The sequence below is a fragment of the Hylaeus anthracinus genome, unplaced genomic scaffold (assembly GCF_026225885.1).
Source record: "Hylaeus anthracinus isolate JK02 unplaced genomic scaffold, UHH_iyHylAnth1.0_haploid 12001, whole genome shotgun sequence".
Taxonomy (NCBI): Eukaryota; Metazoa; Arthropoda; class Insecta; order Hymenoptera; family Colletidae; genus Hylaeus; species Hylaeus anthracinus.
The window spans coordinates 18,061,283-18,087,152 of NW_026534348.1; the positions used below are offsets into that span (position 1 = coordinate 18,061,283).

Here is a 25,870-nt window from a genome sequence, read left to right on the forward strand (position 1 = left end):
AAAAATTAATCATACGTAAATAAAGGTAATAGAAAGAAAAATATAAATTGTGTGAGACAATTTGTTTTAAAAGAAGATACGCGGTGAAACTGTGTTATTTTTAACGATGAAAGTAAGTTCAATATTTTTGGATTAGAAGGACGAAGAATGGAATGGTGAAAGAAAATTGGAAAATTGATAATTAAGAATACAAAGCCGAGTATAAAGCACGGAGGAGGAAATCAACTTATCATAAGAGTGCCAAAGATGGTAGAATAGGTTCTATACGATAAATTGCCATATTAACAGATCAATAAAAAGGAAAAGTAAAATCGATACTTGTGCTTAAAAATTAATCGTATTTATAATTAATTTAATACATAAACACAGAAATGTACTATGAAATATCGACTATCGAATCTTCATGAAGAAGGAACTACGCATCTACAGTGGGTATAGAAAGTATTCGTACACCGATCAATTTCCAAAAAACCTATGTAAGATTGTAATTTATTAACTTATTTCTTATAAACGATGACATTCTCGGAAATCTCTAGAGTGGATAGAGTACAAAAAAAGTAGCTATTTATTTAAGTTGCGAAATTAACAAGAAAAAAACAATTAATGGATAGAAATATTGAAGTAATAAGTATTCGCACACTGTTTAATTTTTAAAACTTCATTAAAAAAAAAAAAAGAAATTTACATTAATTTGTAGGTACATAATACTTCCTTCGTGGGATTTTCTTTTGATTTTATAATTATTGTAACTCTTCTAAGTATTAAATTAACTAAATTATTAGTTATTCGAAGTGGGATATTTTTCCATTCCTCTATTAGAGGCATTTTTAACAGTACTTTCCTGGAAATTTGATGTTTTCTAATTCGTACGCAACAATAAACTAATGTGTTTTAGTTACAAACTCTACTGTAAATGGGTCGTCATAAGTATCGTACAAATACTTATTGCTTTTATGCTTTTACCCACTTTTCGCATTTTTTTGTTAATTTCACAAATTATATTAGCTAGTAAATGTTGTTTGGACTATATTTATCTTAGAGACTTCCGAGAATATGTAAAATATCATTGATTATAAAAAAGAAGTTAAGAAACTACAATTTCACACAAAAGTTTTTTGGGAAATTGATCGGTGTACGAATACATTCTACACCCACTGTAAATGAAGTATTGCGTGACCTACGCACAAATTGATCGTCTCCCGTCCTAATTTCTAATGCCTAATATAGCAACGACCATCGCCTATGACAGTATACTCCCGTGCAATCAAAGCTGTCTACAGTATGGCGTATGTGACGTTACTGGGTGCATCGGTATCGGTTTTTTTTTCAGATCGTCCGATTTGTTTCATCGATTATAGAACTTTGTGTGCTATTTACTAGTATTTCTAGTGATTATTTCAACGACTCTAGGTATTGGGTTAAGCTAGGATTATATTTTGGATACGTAACGTGCAAGGATTGAACACAGAATAATGTTTCTGCTTTCATAATTTCAGTTGATAGGAAGTAGTATATTTTATTAGGCTAACGGATATCAAATAACTTGCAATATCAAATTTCTGTTGGGTTCTTATTTGTTAAGATTTTATACAGAGAGAGATGCTTAACGCTATAGTAGATTCTCTATAATTTGCTGAAACTCGGGACCGGAAACGTCGAATTATCGTGTAAAAGAACCGAAATTGTAGAGGAAGCTAGTAACTGCCATTTTGAAAGAGAGGCAACGAAAGAAAGAAAGGGAGATCCTAGAGTCCCCAGTACGGTATCTAATAGGTGGACAAGTGGTTCAAGTTTGTTTGGCAGTAAGAACGAATACACTTGACTGTAGTTTATGACAATAATCGTGATAGGAAGGAGGATTCAATGTCTGTTAAGTTCTTATTTGTTATGAAATTATGCAGCTAGTTGGTAGGCAAATTGCCAAAGTTTGTTTGGAAGTAGGAACAATGCACACTTCACTGTACCTTATGATAATAGTCGAGGTAGTGAGAAGGATTTAATATTTGAGGTTTCTCTTTGTTCTACAATGCGAACGGTCAACGCGTATGCATATTATTAAACTATGAACGTTTATGCATTTATAGCATCTGGAAATGTGGAAAAATGTATAAGAATTGTTTTTTTAGTTTCAAATAAATATGTCACGAGATATTATAGTTACTGTCTCGGTATATTAAAGAAGACATGAGAAATGAATAAAGAGATCAACTATTTATAACGCACAATTTATTGTATTAGAATACAGTTCATACGTTCACAGAACGCATGGCAGAAAGTCTTGTAACAAATTTAAATAATGAGAAAATGAACAGAGATCCACTATTTGCAATAGATAATTTATCGTATTGCAATAATATAGAAAAAGAGAGGTCAGACTTAGTCCTTTAAGTTCTCAAAAGTACGCACGACACATGACAAAAAGTCTTGTTGCAAGAAATTTAAATGTTACTGATAAAGTGATTAGAATAATATAGAAAATGGGAGATCAGTTTGAATCCTTTAAGGTTTCAAAAGTACGCGGAACGCATTGCAGTAAGTCTCATTGCAAGAAATTTATTAAAGAAAAAATGTAATCACTTTATCAGTAACATTTAAATGCAACAAGATTTTCTGTCATGTGTCGTGCGTACTTTTGAGAACTTAAAGGACTATGTCTGACCTCTCTTTTTCTATATTATTGTAATACGATAAATTGTCTATTACAAATAGTGGATCTCTGTTCATTTTCTCATTATTTAAATTTGTTACAAGGCTTTCTGCCATGCGTTCTGTGAACGTATGAACTGTATTCTAATACAATAAATAAATTGTGCGTTAGAAATCATAGTTACTGTCTCGGTATATATTCATAATATGAATAATAAAATCACGCGAAAAAGTTTTCTCACCTTCTAAAATATGTATTGCTAAACCCAAATCATTTGTTATTGTACGACTACTAGGTTTTCTTTTTTTTTAATTCTTAAACAAGCCTCTTATTTCAATCGTTCACACTAGAATAATTACGAACAGTTCAAAAGCACGAAAAAGAACATTTTACTGTAACGAAACAACACCAGGTCTTGTATTTCATGAGTTACCAAAGCGGCAATTGCGAAATTAGATCACATCTTCTTATTCCATGTCTCGTGTAAAACAGACTTGGTGATATACGACTTTCATTTTGCGCCAAAATTGAGGAAACAGTTTGTGCACCTGTTTCAACTGAAGAAATGGAAAAAACTGTCAAGGCTTGTTTGACGAAACAAGCGTTGAGTTATTTGGTGACGACTTGATGAGACTCGTTCATCATTGCCAGAGATGTCTAGCGAATGGTGTTGATTATGCAAAAAAAAAATAAATACTGGCAACAAAGGAAGTCATTTCAAGGTGTATTTTCCCGTTTCTTTCGTAAACTTTCTATTGTAGTGTTCTTCAAACATATATTTGTGGAGGACGTGCAATCTTTGAAAAGGAAAAGGAAGACAATTTCAATGCGATGAAATTAAAAACAGCATATTAATAACATTCATTATAAAGTTTGCTGTCGTTAGTAGTATGAACATCGAAAATGAATCCAGAAAATAAGAAGCTTAAAAGTTGTTAACAACTGAAACTTCTTTCTCATTATCTACACATTTTATTCAACTTCTGTTTAAAGTAATACAGAATATGTAACAAATTTTATTTAATTGTTTGTTCTTCTTCATTATTTACACGTTTTATTCAACTTCTATTTAAAGTAACGCAGAATATGTAGCAAATTTTATTTAATTTTTTGTTTTCCAATGAGGCTCTCTAAATCTGGAAGCCAAGTAATTAGAGTTTCTAACATTATTCAATACAAAACCTCAATTTATTATTAAATAGTATTAAATAGTTGCTAAAAACCTTAAGCGAGTACATCAATTTTTGTTATATTTATTTGTCTGCATTGCCTTTGTAAAGATCTTCTAAAAATATAGTAATATTATTCTACAGTGTGAAAGTTGAGAAACACTGTTCTATCACATAATGTGAACAATTGGAAATTTTATTATTTCTCTTTCGAATGATAAAATACAATGCATGCACTACAGAGTAAAACACCCTTATTCGGAATAAGATTTGAAACGTGGAAGTATTTCTCCAAGTCCGAGTGCAAATGTTCAGGGTTACTTGATTAATTTAACGAAAGCAGAAATAAGTCAGATGCTTACCAATCAGGACGATTGGCGCAACTATGGCTTCTCTAACAACTGGAAGCTTCTTGCTGTAGGAATGAAGCTACTGATAGGGCATAGGAAACAGTGTCATAGCCTTGGGAGAGCCTATTTAAATAAATTGTTCCAATTGCAATTTTTTGAAATAAATATTTCTGAAGTTATCAACCACTGTGTTTTTATGCATCGGATGATCCATGTTCCGCAAAAATTCGTCGTCCATTGTGAATATATGTCTTTCTTGTTCAGTGACCCGCGAGGTTTAAGTTACACGCTTGAGTGAAACCGTGATCGCCCGTGATCGATTATAATAGGGTCGTTGAAATAGATATTGCCAATCAAATATCATCTTGGGAATTTCTCTAGATTAGTGAGTAGAATTAGAGCAGTATTAAATTATTATTTTTTTAAGTATAATTTAAAACTGGTTTTAAAAGTGTATTTATATTTTAACCACTTATATTAAATTTAAGGTTTCTTATTCTTTAACTTCGATTGCTTGTATGCCTGTTAAACCAATGCGCAGAAATGAATATAAAAAACAAGAGATGCCGTGTGATGGGATTTGAAATGTACTCAAAATTATATTATAAGAATAATTGGTGTTTCTTGGGTTTCAGATAAAACATTCTTGTGACAAGTAAGAAATTCAATAAAATGTACTATTCCTTATTATTTTTCGTAGAAGCAAGATTAATACAAATACGAAATGCTGTTGAATTCTTCAAACAATTAAGTAAATCTAAATTTAATGAGATGGTTGATGCTGGTTTTTAGAGCTTATGATTAGTAAATTTAATTTTGTTTTTTAAAAGAAATTATTCCTTCCTGATTTATATTCTCATAAATTAATTAATATTCGAGTTCTATACTCAAATTCTATTAAATTTTGTTTAATTAACTCTACTAGAAATAAAAGGTAAAAAAGTATTTCTTTCCATTCTTTTAATTTAAATATCCATTACTCCAGTGATATAGATCATTAGAAATTATAACATGCCTTTTAAATTCAAGAACAACGTAGATATAAACGATCATTTCTTCTAAGAGGTATCTTCAAACTCATATAACCTTCTCAACCCCATAAAAAACTAGCTATCTGATTAAATCCACGTATACATTATATTCTCAGAAGCTTATATTTTTTTTGGAGTGTATCGATTGCCAAATTTCTCTCGGTAGTTAACATACTTGATGCACCCCAATATTTTTACGCCTCTCACGAAGCAAAAGTTAGCTTCTGCGAATGCGTTTCCCTAGCTTGGCTCTCCGGATACTTAAAAGCTTACGTACGCGGATCAGAAACCTAAATGCAATCTTGTTAGCGAACTCCGTATTCCATTAGTGACCACAAGCGATGTGGGTACTTATTGGACAGTTGTTGGCGACGCAATGGTGTAATTGAGCGTCCTAGAAAAGCTTTTGGGTTCCACGTAACGATAAAAAGAGCCATTGCACAATTTTCGATGACGAATAATTTGCCACTCTCCTATCTTATCGTTCGCTCCATCTTTCATCCGCTGTGTTCACTCGTTTCTGAGCGACGTGTCGATTCCACGATCAATATACAACTATCAGTCTGGGTTGCAAACGAGCTTTTATCCCTACAAAATAATATTCGATTATGTTTCTACCCAACGTCCCGTTAAAATCGATCTCCCACCATCGACGTTTCGTATAATGGAAAGTATGTAGAAGCTAAAAATGAAAAATGAAAAATTCATTTTGACATGGAATTTCCTCGATTTCCCTTCATCTTGTGATTATTGTAGTTTTTTTTTTTTTAATCGTGGTAGTCACCTGGATTAAATGGATTATAGAAAGTTACCGATATACTACTGTTATATTACAGTGCATAGCATAGGTACTACAGAGTAGCTCACATAACTGTTCACAACTGGATATTCTGGAAACTATGTATAAGGTTTGCCAAAAAGAGCTTTAGGATTTTATTTAATAATTATATTTTAATAGCAATCATGTGTACTTTCATTTTATATAAATAAAATCCTAAAATTTCTTTTAAGAAACTCTCTATTTTTGAAAAAACAAACTAATCGCATACTAAAATAAAAAATTTGAAAAAGACGATAATATTCGCAGTATTAGTTTAATAAGTTAGCGAGGTCTCTTTTATTTGTATGCCTAACTTAATATATTTTTTAATAAGATTATATTCAGCAACCTATGTTTAACCTGTTTACTGAACTAAATGTTTGTATGGTGTATACGAAATGACGTGATCATGGAAGAGCAATTATTTGCACTTACAACATCGTACATGTGGATCGGAAAGACTTAAAGACATTAGTATTCTGTTATGAAGAACAATAACATGAATGCTGATTTCGAGACCATTTACTTGGAAAACCTTTTATTTCATCAATATGAATGATCGAGGTCTTGAATTGCATGAATGTAAGAGGCTTTTGAACTGATATGGAAGTTGGTATCCCAGCCACTGTTGTATGGATGGAAAATTATTATACTTTTGTATTATTTGAACGAAAGCAACTTAGTTCTGCCGGAAGCATTGTTTGTCAAATAATTCTGTTAAAAGAATCGAATGATCTGAAGTTTCCATTACAGTGGCGTGAATAACTATAGGCTCAAATTAATTGTTCATAGTATTATAAAACAAGTTAGTTTTCGTAAACATAGTTTAACTCAAGTAGATTTATATTAGTAGGTTTTGTAAGTCCTCCTTTTCGAAGTTGATTAAAAATTATTTTCAGGGATTTTTACATCTTTTTTCAAGTATTTTCTTAAAATATTAAGTATTTCTTATTGGGTCTATAAATAATTATTTCTATCACTGTATAGCTATATGAAGTATTTACGATATTATAATTGCAACACTGAGTAATAGTTTCAAACTGACAACATTTTTATCAATACTTAAATTAAAGAGTAACAAATATCTGGTATAATAATTGGTTATTATTAGATTGCGGAAGTTTATGCACGATAAATATGTAATATACATATGCAAAATATGCACGAAAAATTGGAATAAAATGTAGTATAATAAGTAATATATTAGTATGTTACAGAATATTCACTATGTACACATATACAAAATACTTTTCACAATTATTCTGGTATATTATGATTCGTGTGACAATAAATTACGAGCATTTTTTCCAAATTTAATGGTGTTAGTTGGTGGCGTTTGTTTGTAAAAATTAATTTATACGCGGAGAACGATCGCTCTATGTCACACGAAGTAATCGGTGCGTATTTAAATTTAGAACAACATTGTTCCGGCATACTTATTGGGCCTTGAACGTCCTCATTATTTAAAATATTAGAAAGTTTTCGATACTGTAGAAAATCCTACATTCTTTTCTAAAGTACTTTAACATTTTTTTCACTAGGATTTTATTGATTCACTTAACGTTAAACCTATAGTTTCCAGTTTCCGTATTATGCAAATATATATACAAAATATGCAAAATAAAAAATGTATTTTTATAGTACTCTAATTTCAAAACAAATTTCTGTCTAGGTCCCAATCTTTTATCTATTTCCTATAAAAATATCCATTCGCATAAACTTCCGCAGTCTAGTTATTATTATTATTATTTAATAATACGGTTAAATCTATGTTTATTCTGATGGATCTGGAGCACTGACAATGAGTATGCGACGCCTTGTGTTTCAGTAACTCCTGAAATATTGTCAAATGTTAGAAATGATTTGTCACTTCGGACATATAAATAGTTACATATCTATGGTTGAATAACTTTAATTTCATAGTTTTCGAGAGTTATTTACTTTCGTAAATGCTTCATGTAGCTATAAGCCAAAGTTTGAAATCGTCATGTTCTATAATAAAACCATTTGAGACAAAAATGTTTCGAAGTTATAGCTTGTTACACTTGCTTGATTCTCTCTATATATTTTGTATTATAACTTATCCTTACAGTTTCTACGATATCGAGTTGTAAATAGTACACACTACAGCTTCCATACCAACTCATTTCGTATGTGCTTAAATAATTGACTATGCAAAGTACTATTCGTTTAACACGTATCAAAACAGTCCACCAGATCAAACAGAAAGACATTCGTTAATGCTTTATAATCCATCCTCTGCTACTCAAAGAAAATTCATATTAAAGATATATTAAAGATATATTAATTTGATATTCTTCTATCTGGATTCTGATATTAATAATATCGTAGCAGGTAGTTCTCTTGGCGTTTGCTGTGCATTATTGGGTTATAGTTTTAGTTTTACGTTATGGTATTAGTAATTTTATCACAAATTATTAAAAATGCACTATGTGGCTTTTCACTACGTGTTCTATGTCAAATGATAACCAATCAACGATTCTTTTTATTCAATTTTTATTAAATAATGTTTACATAAATTAACTTACTTTGTCATTTTTTTATATTGGCACTGAATAAACATTATTCTCACAATTTTCAACGAATATTGAAATAAATTTGGCTTTAAATTATTTCTTCTATTTCTGTTTATACATTTTTTCCTTAAACCTTACTCAGTTACATCAGGTTGGTTTGGTGTTCGTATGGATATAATTATTTCAGGTGGTACTAATTGTAAGAGGCCAACTGCCACTAAGTATTTTAAATTAGTAAAGGGGAACATATTAAATAGTCTCTTATTGTACAAGTTTTACAGTATGTACAAAGGAAGTAAACTTTGGCGTCTTTAAAACTCATTTATAAATTTATATATTTCATCAGTTTTAAAAAGTAGCTGACCATTATTCGTTAAACTCTTTCTTCACAAACTATAACTCTTATAACAGGTAGTAAAGTTTAAAGCAAGTTTCAACGACCTGACGTGTATCTTCACTCGCCCCTGGAAAAGTTCGTTGATCCTACCAGGAGCACCTATGCATTCAAGTGTAATGTATTATTGTTGGTAATGGCATTCCACTATCGGGAATAGGATACTTGTACGCGAGGTGGTTGTTTAACGTGAAACCCTAGGGAGGGAACCGTACACGATTCTCATATTTTGGAAGATGAAAGCTTCCGTCGCTGCCTAGCTTTACAACCCCCGGGCAAGAGCTGCACCAATATCGATTCGTACGTTGGTTTCGTTCTACGTGGGTCACAATTCCTCGACGATTTTTTTCTGAATAATATTGCTCATTTTATTCGCGACGTTTTGTACAAGAAAATCGTCGTTAATTGCTTTTCAACGAGCTAAGTGAATTTCGGAGTCACCTCTTCTCATGCGAGCGACTTAATCTCTTCTTTGTCGAGTTTTTTTTCTGGAGTTTGTCCAAGAAATATACAGCTTTTCTTTAAGTTAATTTAGAACAACTGGGAAAACATAATGAAAAATCTCTGCTCTAAATTCTATATTCCTCCTTTTATTTTACTTTGTATTATCGTATTTCTGTCGCTAACACTTTTGAAATAATATTATTTATAAATGAAATGTTATTTCGATAAATTTACAATTTCTCGACAGACTTGTTATTATTTTAACAAGATATTTTATTTCATTTTTGAAATACAGTTGCATTGTCTCATTTCATACAATAATTTTAGAAGTAATAATTCTTAATTGTTTGAAATAATACAATAGTGGATATGCTTTTGAAAAGGATTAATGTATTCCAAAATCATTTAATAGATTATATTACAAATTAGTTCCTTTATTAAAATAACGATTTGAGAACGATACAAAGAAGAGAAGAAATTAGCGTAACAAATATACTTCATTGTTATTTTGAGTATGTACCGTCCATTGTACGTATTTATAAGTTCCAGTGCACAATGCGGTAATGATTCATTCTCATACAAACTTTGTTAAAATATTCTATGGCTAAAAATATGACGAAAATGTTGTATGCTTTATTAAAAGATTGGAAATGACAATTGCATATTTATTCGCCATGTAAATGATGAAATTGTTCTTACAGAGTTTATTCGAAGTACCTGTTACTGATGCACATGCACTTGTCATAGCCAAAATTCAAGAATTTTTGTTCGAGGTTTAATTAGACATTTTAATCTAAAACAGAGTGTAATTGTACAGTTCAACTATTGAACTTAATATATACATTTCTTTTTGTTAAGAGATATTTAAAAATGGCCAAGATACAGCAAACCTCCAGAAATGTTTTTTTTTCAGTGTGTACGATAACTTGAGAGCTGCTTACTTGAAACATATCAAACAAATTATTATTAAAAATAAACATAAGAAAACGTTCCTGGAGATTTGCTGTATTATGTTCATTTTTAAATATTCCTTAATAAAAATATTTATGTATTCAATTCAATACTTGCTCTACAAATCTTTAAAACAGAATTCTTTAATTTTTGCTATAACAACTACATGCATACCTTTAATATGTATGTATTTAAAAATTCTTCTTATTTCTAAATAATGAAATAATCTAACCATTTCAAATGCCTATTATTTGATTTAAATCAATATTTCGGTTATTTTCATATAACGATGCAGGAATTATAATACTTCCCCATTTAAATTTTAAATAAAATTTGCCCAAGTCTGGCACGAATTACGTCGGACGAGGTCATTAAGTGATTAAGTGGGGTTCTCTGAGTATTCAAAAAGCCAAAATCGAGTTAACAAACCACATCCCGTGACTCGGTAAATCTATTAGCCGGTTGTGTAGCCAAATAAAATTCAATTTGTCTGTGTTACTCAAATAGCTAGTAAAAATTGTCTCTATTTGGGACTTTAAACAATTCAGTTTCGAGAATACCTGAATTAGATAGAGCGAATTCCATTTTCTCCGAGTTATTGAAGATATTAAATTGTTTTCCAAATGTACAAAGGCCAGACCACAATTAAAGTACTTTGAAGAAAGAATATTCAGAAAATATTTATAAAGAAACTATGCGATGAATTGTCTTCAAACTTCCAGTCTGTTTTATTTAGCATATAAAGAAAAAACAAAACGGTCTTATAATGTCATTAAAATGGCGTTACTTAATTACACAGCGTCCGTACACATAAAAAGATTAGAAAATGGCAGGTTTCTGATAAAAGAAATCTCAGAATTTCACAAAAACTCATTACTTTTTGATTGAAACCGGATAGACAAGATTCAATTAAAAAAGTAACAGCTACGAGTTTTTTAAACAGAACGTGACTTGGCTCATTTGGATTGAACTTATAGTTTTCTCAGAAACCTGTCAACTATGAATAGTGTTGTTTAGAGATTGTAGAGATTTCTTTTCTTAATTTTGACACAACATTCTTGAAATATATATATATTAAAAAATTTAACAAAAACAATTGATTTTTAAAAAAATGATACAGTGATTTGCCATCTTAATTATCAAGTTGTTGTTAATGAAACGTTGTTCAAATAATTAAGTATGTGACAGCATTCGATTAAATTTCGTTCTTAAATATCAGTTATTTGGATAGATTTACTATTAATACGTTGATAAATATTGTCTAGATCACTGATTCTTTATAATATTCATTTACAGCTATATTGTATTTCATAAAGACAACTATATTTCCATTCTCTGCAGTAAGGAGGAAAATAGCGATAGGTGATATAACATATGTATACTATATAGTACATATTATCGAAATGGCATTGCAAGTTTACAGAACCAAAGTTTGAGACTCTACCAGGAATCTTGCATTTTGCATTGCAATGAACGTGTTAAAACTATTCTTCTTTGTATACAGGGTGTCCACGCTAAAGTGTGACAGACATATATTTCAATAACTATTCAACTATATCGATTCAACTATATTCATGATACGAAGAATTTGTTTACATGTAAATTGCAGGACACAATAGGCTCTATATTGTGGTGTAACGAAATTTGTGTCATATTAATTTAAAAGATATGATGGCGAAGTTTCGGTTTTTAAATGGAACTATATATTTTTGGGCATCAGGCGATAGTGCTTTTCAAGACGAATTCATTGACCCTTAATGTATTTACCCGATTTTTATTAGTCTTCAAAATAGAACGCTTTGAAACTTACTGATTTCCAGCGGCAAAGTCTCAGTTTGAGTGACCGCGTAGGACCGCTTTTATGACTTGTCACTCAAATCGAGACTTTTCCACTGAAATGTTTTCGTATCATCAATAGTTATTGAAATATGCGTATGTCACATTTTAGTGTGGACACCCTGTATAGTTTTCATTATCTAGACTACTTTAGATAGGAAGTATTTCTGTATCAAAATAAGTAATTTTTGCATATATATGGCTCGCATAGAGATAGATAAAATTGTTATCCAGCAATAAGTTTTCGAAAACGAGTAAAGAATAAGTCACCTTCTCTTTATTTCTCATTGAACCTAAATTCCAGTTACAAAATAAAATGTTTCACAATGAACTATTAAGAATTTTATCAATCGAATGAATGTTACATTGCTACGTGTTGGTGTTCATTCGTTATTTATTATTGGAGTACAATATTGTCTATCTCTGGATCTGTATATCTATGTAACAGTTAACAAAGTTGTTGGCAAACTTCCTTTCATCTGAATCCAATTTTTTTCCAGATTGGTGGACGACAGATGCGTGGTATGTCCCGAAGCGGGAGACTTATCAACTCCACCAAAAAAGTTCAGAGGTAATTTTATATTAATAATCGTCCATAAAATTCTATTATATTCTAGTTTGATATTCGACTAATATTCTGCAGCATCGCTTGTCGAACTTTTGCTTAACCTCTACAGGCTTGAATTTTCTTTCATTATTTGGAATTCAATATATCTAATTGACTTAAATAGTTGCAATACATGAATTTTATATAATTTGTTATATATTTATACTACATTATATGTTATATATTTATTTATTATATATTATTTATAATATATTTATATTAGATATTTATAGACTGATTTCTAACGAAAAAAATTCATCTAAACGTAATCTAATAATACATGTACCGCAAGTTGTAAATGGAAATTTTATGTAACGAGTAAATAGATTTTTTTTATATAAAACAACGCATCTTTCAAACTTACTTTGCAGGCTCTTAGAAATATGAAGTAATGTTAAATGTTAAATAGGTAAAACGGACATTTTTACAAGTCAAAACACATTAGTGAGTTAATATTGTTCTTTTATCCAGTTTTAATTGTACGTTTCTTTTAAATTGTGTGCCTCAAAATAAAAAAGTTGAAGACCTTTATGTGTTAAAATGAATAAAACTGAAAGTTTTATTCCACTTTACATTGTATTTTATATTCGTATCAACCTATTTATAATGCTATTTGACTGAAACTAGTAATTGTTATGAACTATTCTTAAGAGGTATTCTAGTTTAGAATTTTCAAAAAATCGTTTTTCTTGCATTTTCTTAAAGTGTAGATTTTTAAAAATGTATGTACCAAAGGATTTTGTTGAATTTGGAAAATTAATAAACTTAGGGACGTTTAAAGAGAATGGTGTCCGCAACGACGACGTTATGTGCAGTTCATTTGGATACTGCATTTTTCTCTTTGCAGTTTTTACTGCAATTTCTTCGCTGGTAATGTGTTAAATGTGCAAAAGTGACATTCATTTTCAACAAGCAAATAAGCGAGGATTGTGTTTTAATTGTAATCGTAAGTATACGTATTTTGTATGAAAAACTTTAAACGCAATTTTCCCATAAACATACAGGGTGGTTCACCTAAGTAAGGCCACCTAAATATCTCCTCTAATTGTGGGGGTACAAAAAATATTTTGTATGCTATTTGAATGGTTTGAAAAAAACCATTCTATTGCAAAAGATCTCTTTTTTCTAGGGTAATTTTTTTCGGAGTTTACAAGGTTATTGATGTTTCTTTGCGTATAAATGTATAATTTTTTTTATCGCATCGTGTAGCTAATGTAACAATACATTCAAATATGTACATTACATGACCTTGAAATGACCTTTGAGTTCAAAAATTAAATGGAAACGAAAAATTGTTGTCTGTCGAGACTTTAGAGACGAAGACGTCGTTCGGGAATCTGTAAGAGTAAATAAACATGTTTACTATCACGAAACCCCATTATGAAATTTGTAATACTTTTTGACGAACCTATTCTTCAAACTGTCATTGTAATATATGTTCGAAATGGTGCCCCTCCACATCGATACATTTTTTGAAACGTAGAATCATTCTAGGCCCAGAATATTGGGATTCTTCCCATTTTCTTTCGTTGAGCCTAGAATCCTGAACGAGACCCTCTATATCGATTTCAAGAACCGCATGGTGCTTACTGCATCAATGGGACCGAACCGAGTTTTCTCCTTGATAACACTGTCCAACACGATTTTTTTTCCGCGATATCCACTAGGTGATTCTTATAGGGTTTCTCGTCCTAAATACGAATCTGAAAGTGAAATTGCTCCATCACCCTTAGTTTTCGAGAAATACGAGATTTTGTAAAAACGGTCGATTTTTAGAGAAAACGTAGTACTATTTGAAAACTACGAACGCTAGATAGTTCTATTTAGTCTTAAAAGATAGAGGAGTGTTTTCTGAATATGAAGACATATTCCTTTAGAATTATCTGCTCCTTTGAATGCCTGTAAATGAACAGCGAATTTCAAAAAGTTGGCGACGCGAGTACTTTTCACGAAATACTTTTGTATTTTTATGAAAAGTTATTCGTCTAGGTCGAATTTATTATACATTATAGGATTCGGCAAACATTTCTGAAGAGAAATCCACCCGCGGCAAATGTTGGAACGGTTTCTAATCCATACGGTTTGACAAAATGTCAACTCGGAACGCATGAACGGTGTTTTGCCGCTGCACAGCCATTGCTCGCTATGTTTCGGTCAGTCAGGGCCGTCGCTACGGGATTCGCTTAATCGGTGCCATGCGCTATCGGTTTTTGTATTACATTTACATGTTCCAGATAAGTAATTCTTCATTTTTAATATTTCATCTATACTGCAACTCAACAAAACGGAGACAATTGTCCACTGTTTAAATTTTAATCATTAATTTCCCGTTTTTGTATCTTCAATTATTCGACTTTTGCTAATTCGGTAATGAGCAAACTTTATTTAAATCTAAATTGAATTATTTAACAATTAATTCAATCTATAATTGTATATTTTGTTGTTAATTTTTAATGAAAACTGCTACCTATAAAAAATCTCTCTTTAGAGCAGAGTTTACCCCCCAAACACTAACTTAAATAACAAAAGATTAAAGTATCGAAAAGTAGAAACATTAAACTTTAAAATGGTTTTCTATTCGTCAATGTAGGACGAATTTTAACGAAGTTACGAAAATTTGATGGTTATTATTCAAGTGGCGACGATTGTGCAGAACGCATGACGACGGCCCTGATTCACCGATATAAAGCGAGCGAAGCCTGCGCCCCGGCAAACAGAATTCGTGCATTCTAAATTAATATTTTCTGGATCTGTACGAACTAGAACACGTCCAAACATTTACCGCGGGTGGATTTCTCTTCAGAAATGTTTGCCGAATCCTATAATGCATAATAAATTCGACCTAGACGAATAACTTTTCATAAAAATACAAAAGTATTTCGTGAAAAGTACTCGCGTCGCCAACTTTTTGAAATTCGCTGTTCATTTACAGGCATTCAAAGGAGCAGATAATTCTAAAGGAATATGTCTTCATATTCAGAAAACACTCTTCTATCTTTTAAGACTAAATAGAACTTTCTAGCGTTCGTAGTTTTCATGTAGTACTACATTTTCTCTAAAAATCGACCGTTTTTACAAAATCGCGAAGTTCTCGAAAACTAGGGGTGATGGAGCAATTTCACTTTCAGATTCGTATTTAGGACGAGGAACCCTATAAGAATCACCTAGTGGATATCGCGGAATTTAAAAAAAGTTTAAATTTGTTGGACAGTGTAATTAGCAAACTTTGAAGCGTTATAGCTTGAAAACTAATAAAAATCGGGTAAATACATGAAAGCTTAATGAATTCGTCTTGAAAAGTACTATCGCATGGTATAAATAAAAATATATAGTTCCATTTGAAAAACGAAACTTGACCATCGTATCTCGTTAAATAACAAAGTTAATAAAAATTCCTTCTCGCAGAAACATGAGGCCTATTTTACCATGCAATTTCCATATTTGAAACGTTGCATTCGGCCGATAGTTTTGGAGTTAGAGCTCCGTATCACTTAGGCTGGGACACTGTATGTCTGTCAGATACCAACCTCCCCGCTACCAGCCCATTCATATTTCTTTTGCCCGTAGTTTCGCCCGAGTAGCCCCGAACACCGGTGTAATATGATCCGAACCGATTGATACGCTTCTGTCGAGTGTTTTTTTTTCGGATCTCTATAATAATTATAAATATAATAATTATGTATACCTGCAATTTTTTTTCTTGCTGCAAGAAATTTTAATGTTAATGATGAAATGAGAAAATGAATCCATTTCTATAAGCTCTACATAAAAAGTCTAACTAAATTAAAAACACTAGTGGTATGGATCTATTCTGTATGAATGAAGGTAGCTGACAATTCAGATTTTGACAACTTACCTTGTAATGAAAATGGATAAACATTTTCCAACAGTTGCTGCAATTTGTTAACGAATAACCTCCAAGCCTGTGGTTCCTTTTATTTGTATAAACTCTGCATAAAAAGCTTAAATTCAAAACACTTTGGTGGTATGGATCTATATTAAAAACAGTTTTCTGTATAAATAAAGGTATTTCGCAATTCAGATTTTGACAATTTACCTTGTAGTCAAGATCGATCAACACTTTACAACACTGGCTGCAATTTGTTATTAAACCCTACATAAAAAGTCTAAATTTGCTGATATAAATATAATTAATAATGCAATAGTGTAAAAACTTTTGACACTTGGCAGGTTATGAATAATGACATCTGTTTCGACTCTCGACGCTCGATGGCCGACGAGCCATGCCGAACCGAATGATTCCGTGAGTCGACGAACGACACTCGGCTTTTGGTTAGCTCCTATTGGCTAAGGGTTGACAACGGGAAAATCATACGAAAAATACTGTTTCTGACAGATTCATGATATGATATTACGATATCTTAGTTGTACGTGGTTTACATAAGAAAAATGCCTTTAAATTTAGAAAATATTGCAGGTGTGTTGAGATATTCATGAAAGAAATTTCAGGTTAGGTTGGAATGGACCATCTTTCCTGTAAAAGATACGTGGTAGCTCCAACACCAGGTATATACAGGGTGTCCCAAAAGTCAGGGAGGAGCCGGAAATGGAGGGTAGCTGAGACGATTCTGAACAACAATTTCCTTTGCAAAAATGTCAAATGGGGCTTCGTTAAGGAGATATTAAGCGAAAACCCTGACCAATCAGAGCGCGCGTAGACCGTTGGAGCGGCCGTGGTAGCGAAGGCTACGCGCTGGCGGCCGCGCTTGTACGCGAACAAGTGACTCGACGTGCATCGAAGGACATTGACGCTGCCGCTTAGCGCGTAGCCTACGCTACCACGGCCGCTCCAGCGGTATACGCGCGCTCTGATTGATCAGGGGTTTCGCTTAATATCTCCTTAACGAAGCCCCATCCGACATTTTTGCAAAGAAAATTGTTGTTCAGAATCGTCTCAGCTACTCCCCATTTCCGGCTCCTCGCCGACTTTTGGGACACACTGTATACGCGGTGACGGATAATTTTTCATGTACTTGGCGTCGAGACGCTACCGCGTCTCTAGATAATGTTTTGCCCACAAACTTTGAGTGTAGAGAAGAACAGCGAATGAAGAAGAGGACGGAGCGACATGCGAAAATGCGACCAACACCGGGATCATTTCGGTGGAACAATATGTAGTAAATATGTTGCGAATTACGTCGTGTTTGGTCTCATTTTAATCAGAAAAATGCCAGGAATACAACAAAAACGGTAATAATAAAAAAGTTTGATCGTTGCATTAGCATTGTCTCATCGAGATATCCGATCCCGGATTATGTTACTGTCCATTTATCGTAGAGAAACTTGTGCACTTAAAGATGTTGATGCAATGTTTCTTTTGTTTCGTGTACTGCCATCTTGGATCGATATTCAATTGTTTCGATATCTCTCGAAGCGCAGACTGTTTCTTGTAACCGTTTCTTTTCCAAAGTTTTCGGTATCCCATTAAATCTTTTACAATCGTCTTTTGTGTGCCTTCATTTTCATAAAACTTAACAAAGGAAACTGTTGAATTATGTACGAATGAAAACCCTGACTCACTGACATATCAACGCCCAGGCTAAACCCTTCATCCTAGCTGAAATTTTGCATAAAGGTTTCCTTTGTAATGTGTACAAGAAATAAGAAAGGATATTTCGAACTTCAACCCCTAAGGGGGTAAAAGGGGGTTTCAATGTTTATATAAGGAATATTTGATTTGTAGTCGGATTAGGATGAAACACATTTTTGTCTGCATATAAAAAATGAATATCTATTGCTTTGAAAACGTGCTATTGCAATTCTCTTATCATTTGCCACGACCTACTTATGCAAATTGGAGTTTTCAACTCTAACTACGATTAAATAAAAAGTAAGAGAACGCTTGAGGACGATCAACGAATAAGAGCTGCGGTTGCTCCAAATTTTGATCGCCTATGCTCAGTTAAGGGAGTGGACTCCCGTACCTTGTATGCGCTCGTACGCACTCACACAGCTCGACATCACTGTATACGTACACAGAATTGCAAGGGCTTGCGTATTGTCCTATTTTTGTCTAGACAATGCAAATTTGAGACCTCTCAATAGTCGTTTCCGCTAGATAAATGTTGAAACTTGTGCGCAAGCTCCTATAGGTAGTCTACTTTTGCTTTTTTTGTGTCATAATTAATAATATTCAGCAGCGTATGTTTCAGCAGCGTTAGTTCAAACAACGCGGTAGCACTGTCGCGCCACCATATTGCTTCTTTTGATCGCGAAATACTGCTGAATATTATTAATTATGACACAAAAAAGCAAAAGTAGACTGCTTATAGGAGCTTGTGCACAAGTTTGAACATTTATCTAGCGGAAACGACTATTGAGAGGTCTCGAATCTGCATTGTCTAGACAAAAATAGGACAATACGCAAGCCCTTGCAATTCTGTGTACGTATACAGTGATGTCGAGCTGTGTGAGTGCGTACGAGCGCATACAAGGTACGGGAGTCCACTCCCTTAAGCAGGCTCACATTTCTCATTAAACATCTGTTCATATTATATAGATTTTAATAATAAAAGAATATTAAATAAACGTTGGTTTTTTCTTTGGTGTACCTCTAAAATTTCTTGATTTGGTAGGTGTACTTTGAATACAAAAAGTTTGCATAACACTGACGTGGCTTGACGTGCGTCGAAGGACGCACTTGCCTCGGATAACATTTTCGTTAAGGAAAAAGTTGTTCCCAATCACCCTCCTCCAACCACCTCTTTCAAGGACCTCCAACATTTTCGGGACACCCTGTATTTTCGTACTTAGAGAAGGAAAGAGCAAACTAATTTATCAGTCAAATGAAGTCTCTTTTCTCTATTCTGTCAGAGCATTGTTAATACAATAATTGAGAGTGTTTAGCAAGAAATTTAAAGTAGGGAAGGATAGGGTAATTGCGGACGCAGAAGGAAATCCTTAAATTAAAACCAAACTACATTACTGTATTAGCAGTAAACAATTTTTCTTGATCAAATGTTAAATGTTGGTTATTCATTTACGAGGTTAACAATAGAAATAATTTGATTTGAAATTAGTGAATAGGTAATACAAACAGAAAAACTAAACCTCTTCTGTTCGTAACTTCACGGAACCAACGGGGGGTGAATACGGACGTGGGTTGGGGTAATTGCGGACGGAATTAATTATGACTTCGTACAGTTTTTTCTGGTTTTTCTTAAGCTCCTTTTTGCTTCTTGGTATCTTTTCATTGTGCTGCTTCAGTCTTTTTTTTTCTATCCTGTCTACTCTGTTTTGTTTTTTTTTTCTATTCTAATTGTCTTCTTTCTGGACTACAGGTAAATGTTATTAAAATTGCTTTCTCTTCGCATTCCATTTTGTATGTTTATAATGAACGATTAAGTACGACATTATGATGTCTTAAACGGATTTGTAAAATTTGAAGTGATTTGTTCAACCGTTTTTGAAAATCTACTTCACCGATTTAAAGAATGTAAATTTGAGAAAAACTCGTTTAAAGTTTTGACGGCGAATTACATGTACACATGCCTACATTTTATATTGAGGATCATAACCTTGTCATTTTTAATTTGATTAACTTAAAATTTTTATAGAATATTCTTGACATGTTGTAGTTGAAGAAAATACTTAAACAGAGAGTTGTGACATTTTAAGAAATTCCACATTTCGTATTAAAAATTAGTCTCGAAGTCCACCCACAATTTACTGCAGGCCTGAAGAGGTTTACAATCATTTCGACACCTCCTCCATCCACCTAATGCAAGTTTAATCGTTCACGTCTTTTCCAGATTGCCTGTTCAAGATATGTCCCATGAATCGTTACTCCGCCCAGAAGCAATTTTGGAAAGCTGCAAAACAAAGCGCGAGCGGCACGGATGCTGTACTGCTCAAAAGACTTCACGTAACCTAATTCCCTATTTAATTTTCATTTACAATTAATTTTATATTGTGCAAAATGACAGAAATTAACCTGATAAATTCTCGATACGAGATCAACGTTGCACGTGCTAGAATTATTGGAAAAGTTTTGAATCGACGTAATGAATTTTGCATAATAAATGGAGGTTTCTGGGTCTGTTTTCATCGACGATATATTGAATTAATCATGTACAATTTACGCTTCAATCCGTGTTATGTTTGCTTTGACATAAATCAATTAATTACCTATTGTTAATTCATCGAAAGTACATACATACGTTTTCTGTTATTGTAAAAGTTTATTAAATATTTCGTAATCCATAGTTTGGGTTCGTAAATTGTAATTGAATTAATTGAATACATCATCGCTGAAAGCAGTCTTAAGAATCTTTGCTCATTGCGATGTCAAAGAAAGGTAAACAATTGTCGATAATAAGAATAAGTTGAACGTAATTTATTCAACACAAATTATTTTCAATAAAGCATCAAAGTCTGAAGTATGTATCAAATTTATTTATAAATGTATTTTAAATGTTTCGTTACAGTTATTTGGAAATTCGAAAATAAATTTTTGATTGAAATATTAATTTGTGTACTGGTATAAATGAAATATTTTCGACGTTTCGACTCGGTTGATAAAAGTTTGAAACACGTCAAATATATTTACATTTAATGTTTACCATTTACTGGAATTATACGCCACTAGTGATTCATTATAGAATTATTAGATAAATTCTTTTCAACAAATGTTTTCATTCAAACGATACAGATTTGAAACGGTCAAAATATGTTTGATAAGCGATTTTTTCGTTTATACAACTACAGAAATCATTAATTTATTCAAACAAGTACCTATTAAAGGTTAATAACAAACAAAATCAATTCGCGAATTATATGAAATAAATATTACTACATACTTAAAGTTAAATAAACCCAAAAATTCAACTGCATTCTTTTAGCAAATAAAAATAGTTCTTTGTTGTACTAAAAACGTATTTAAGTATATTTCATGAATAATTCATGATGAATAAATTACCTTAATCATGTTCATATTACCAACAATCGTAGACTATCGTATGGCATTGTTTATTCAAGAGCAAAAAAATCACGTTACACCTATTTTATTTATTACCTTCACTTTCGATGGCAAAATCTCTTCACGATAGTAGTATAATTATTTTTCAGCATGCCGCCGAAATCGAGAAAAAGCAAAACGAAACCGAGAACAAGAAACTGCTGGGCAGCGTGGTCTCCTACGGTAACGTCGTCCAGGTGAGAAGAAATTTTGTTTTCTTTTTCAAATATATTTTTCTCTATATTTGTACATCGTCCTCGTTACGTGAAGCGTAACTCACCTTGTGCTTCACGCCTCAGAAGATCAGCTTAGCTTTATACCTCAGGGACACTCCCTTTTACGCACAAACCAGGCTCGACAGTTCCTTCAGCGATGAAGGCGTAGGAATAATTCCGCTTCGAACAAAATGGATCGTTTCGCTCGTTTTTTCCTTCCATATCTTTTACTTTCGTTACAGCAAATCACGTTCAGCTTTCTAATTGCTGCACGCTTACGATTTATCGCGAAACCAGCGAATGATATGCGATTGCCAATTAACAGGATCTGCTTCCTCTATGATATCATCCTTGTCGAGGCAAATGGCGTATCTAGATGTACATTTCTGACTGGTTATCCATTACATGTTAATTAAATATTAGAACTTGAAGTACTGAATGAATTATTTTACAATGGCGAAAAAATTTGTGGACTCGGAAAGTTATTAATTTCTTTAATTTATCCTTTTAGTAGATGCCTATGATGTTGGCAGTTTGATAGAGTGTGAAACAAAAATGGGACAAATATAATTTTAGATTTATTTAAGGAGTAAGGCCACTCCAAGTCCTTCAAAAATAAGTTAATTTCGAGAATTTTTTTCAGAAATTTATTAAAAGCAGAGAAAAATTCAAGTAAGGTATTTTATTTAATGCGTAAAATAATTTGTTTATATGTTTTTTTTTTTATATTGCGGCTTCAGTACCCAAAATTCCAAAGTACCTTTTACGCGAGGCCTCAAACGGGCGAAAGGATTAAGTATACAGATTTCAACCTACCTGAAAATACCGTTTTCTTGCAAAATAGTGCACAAACAAAACAGAATTGGGTTGCGAGAATTTAATGTAAAGTATTTAATATCTTCTTTTATTTACGATGTTGCAAAAAATCCAGTTTTGATCAAAATTAGGGTACATATTTTTTGTAACTATAATAAATACAATTTTACAACTCTTTGGGGATATTTCAATTTGATATTTTTGTACGGTTTTAAACAAATTCTAAAACTATATTTTTTCCTATGTATATATATTGTTACCTAATCAATAAATCATCATAAAATATTTACATATCTTTATTTTATATTTTTTGGGTTGCGAAAAAAATCACAATCATAAATGGCATCGTGAATGAAAAAAGTTTGAGAAGTTAAAAATAGTTTAAGAACTAGATAATGTATTAGAGATGTCTCCCTCAAAATTTTAAGAGACTCGGACAAGATTTGTAGGAGTTATCGTTTCGTTCGATTTGATAAATGTAGTTTTGAGAAAAACGCGCTGTGTCATCGCCGCATGGTTAGTGCGCGCTGCAAGATGCCTTGTGAAAACATTCGAAAATGACCTCGTTGTGATGTCCTCATACTATGACATATTGTTTTTCTTATTCGTAAAGCTTTAAGGCAATATATTAACAAAAAAAAATCGATTTTTGAAATTTCTGAAGTGGCCTTACCCCTTAATATTGAGAAATAAGAAGAAAACACTGATTGAAATATTTCAAAATTCGTTGAAAATTATATTAATATTTATTTAAAATATAAAGAGAATTCGATTTGATGGTTGTCCTTTACAATCAACATTTATAAATAAAAATAATTACTACTCCAATTAATTATTTATGAAAATATTAGAAGTCACTACTCTCTTCACTTCATTCTACACTATCAGTTAATAGAATTAATTCCGTATTATTCAAAGCGATGTATGTAGGTATATTTTATAATTAAACTGCTGATATTTATTCAAATTAATATTTGTACGACAAATGCGGATAAAGAATTGACATTTAAATAAAAGTATGTCTTATTTTCTAAATAGTGTAACACATCTTTCATTCTCTATATTTTATATATTTTTGCATTTATGCGCATCTTTATTCATTTTCTCATAATTTTCCTTCTACAAATGTATAAACCTCTACAGTGTATTTATGGTAGAATTATAATCGAGTTTCGGAATACTAAATGCATCGAACCAAGTTAAAACTTGTCATTTTCAAACGCAAACACACAGTGACTCAGTACTTCGATATGTCGTCGTCGGCATTTTCAAGTATAGCTAACGGCGACATATCATTACTCGGCACTAAAAAGCTTTATGAAGCATCTATTACAGCATTCTTCGAAATAATAATATTAGACTTTGATTACTGTCTTCGCCATTATTTGTATTATTACTAAGGAGATTTATGTATTTAAGATACGGAGTAAGATGAACTGTATATCCACCTTGTATCAACATTATATCGTGCACCAATATCTGTTGATTTAACAATGTTTTCATTGCATATGCCTGATGTTCCATCAATTATACGAGCAATAATTTTAATGGAACAATTACACATATAAAAACATATTAATTTCAATAATGATCAAATACCAGTATTTGCCTTATTAGAATTAATCACAACTACTTTTTTTATTATTGTTATATTATTAACAGATAAAAGTTCAAATACATTTGTCTTGATCCCTTTGGTAAATATCACTCAATTCTATGTATATTAATATTTATTTGAATTGTTCGATTTCCAGAAATACATATATCTTAATTTTATTAGAATCTAAATTAATTTCACATATTATATTTAATGAAAGTAGTGAAAGGCGAACGTTGAAAACATTTTAAAACTTAAGCATAATTAATACAGTACTAAGATTCTTAAGATTGCTTGCGCTCGTCTTAACTTTTCGAATTCAATAATTCAAAATTCAGTTATTCAATCGAATAAACGTTACTAATTGATTTTCCATATGTTGATTTGATTTGTTGTCTGTAACTGAAACAAAAATTTGTTTATCTTCGGTGGAAGACATCGCCGCGATGCGGTTCGACTTGTAAACGCGAAATGTCATCCCTCGCAAGACACCGTCTTGTAATCGCATACCGTTTTAAGTATATGATCGAATTATTAATTACACCGTCAACAAGGGGGAACAACGTTACTGGGAAGCGATAGTCGGTCGGTATCATGTTCAAGCTAAAGATCGTCTCCTCGAAACGCTAGACCCCGTGAACGCCATTAGACGTCTAATTAACATGATGCAATAATGCAGCTGGGGGATCTTTGTCGGAGTATCGGGGTTACTTTATTACTTCCCACTTTGTCAGGGAATTATGGTAGCGTTGAAAATTAATGTACTATGAAGCGACCGCCATGGTTCTTATTTCAGTCACCCTCTTCCAACTACAACTACTGTATATAGGTGATTTCAATTTTAATTTATTAGTTGTCCTTTTTATATTTACATCTGATCAGACTATAGTTTGAACAACAGCTTTTGTTTATCCCTTTGAGTGCTATGGATGTATATACATATGCTCGTGGCAATTTTTCTGATTTTCTCCTTGAGTCACAATTCTCAATGTTTCCTATATTGTTTTGTTGTATTTACTAAGTTCAAATAATCAGATAAATTAATGTTCAAATTAAAATATGTTTTACATTTTAGTATTTTTAATAAAATGATTAATTGGAAACAAGTCCATTCTCAGTGACCATAACTGCTAAGCGAGAGTCGCCCATTTGAGTTCCTTTAGTCAAAAGTACTTACCGCACGGAAAGTTAAAGATGCAGGTACTTTTTGATAAAAAATAATGATTTCTTCATCACTTTTTGTCACAAGAAGAGATAATTGGGTCAGTATAAAAATTAACCGATATATACCTATCATAATTTAGTTCCGCTTTGTCAATATGTTTTACTTCAATGAAACTGTTGATCGGTAACAGACAAATCAAAGCTTATTAATCTACACTTTCGATCCAAAAGTACAAACTAGAAAAAATGAATAAAGTAACACTACTATGAACTATTACATGATCTCACAAGCTCATGTCATTCTTCTATTATTCT

At 32.0% G+C, this 25,870-nt stretch overlaps 1 protein-coding gene and 1 long non-coding RNA gene across 15 annotated transcripts in view; one reads left to right on the forward strand and one right to left on the reverse strand.

Annotated features, from left to right (window-relative positions):
- The window catches only part of LOC128891195 (inositol 1,4,5-trisphosphate receptor), a 112,654-nt gene that overhangs the window by 62,538 nt on the left and 24,246 nt on the right, over positions 1–25,870 (forward strand). For all 14 annotated transcript variants that reach the window (XM_054150498.1, XM_054150505.1, XM_054150502.1 and 11 more), the window contains exons 3-5: positions 12,680–12,750; positions 20,559–20,671; positions 21,874–21,960. In XM_054150498.1, the coding sequence (XP_054006473.1) occupies positions 12,680–12,750; positions 20,559–20,671; positions 21,874–21,960 (271 nt within the window). The remainder of the gene's footprint in view (positions 1–12,679; positions 12,751–20,558; positions 20,672–21,873; positions 21,961–25,870) is intronic.
- Positions 16,459–16,952, reverse strand: LOC128891320 (uncharacterized). The gene is made up of 3 exons (XR_008460805.1): positions 16,844–16,952; positions 16,639–16,779; positions 16,459–16,485 (listed from the first exon to the last, which is right to left on the reverse strand). It is a non-coding gene; the product is annotated as an uncharacterized LOC128891320 (long non-coding RNA).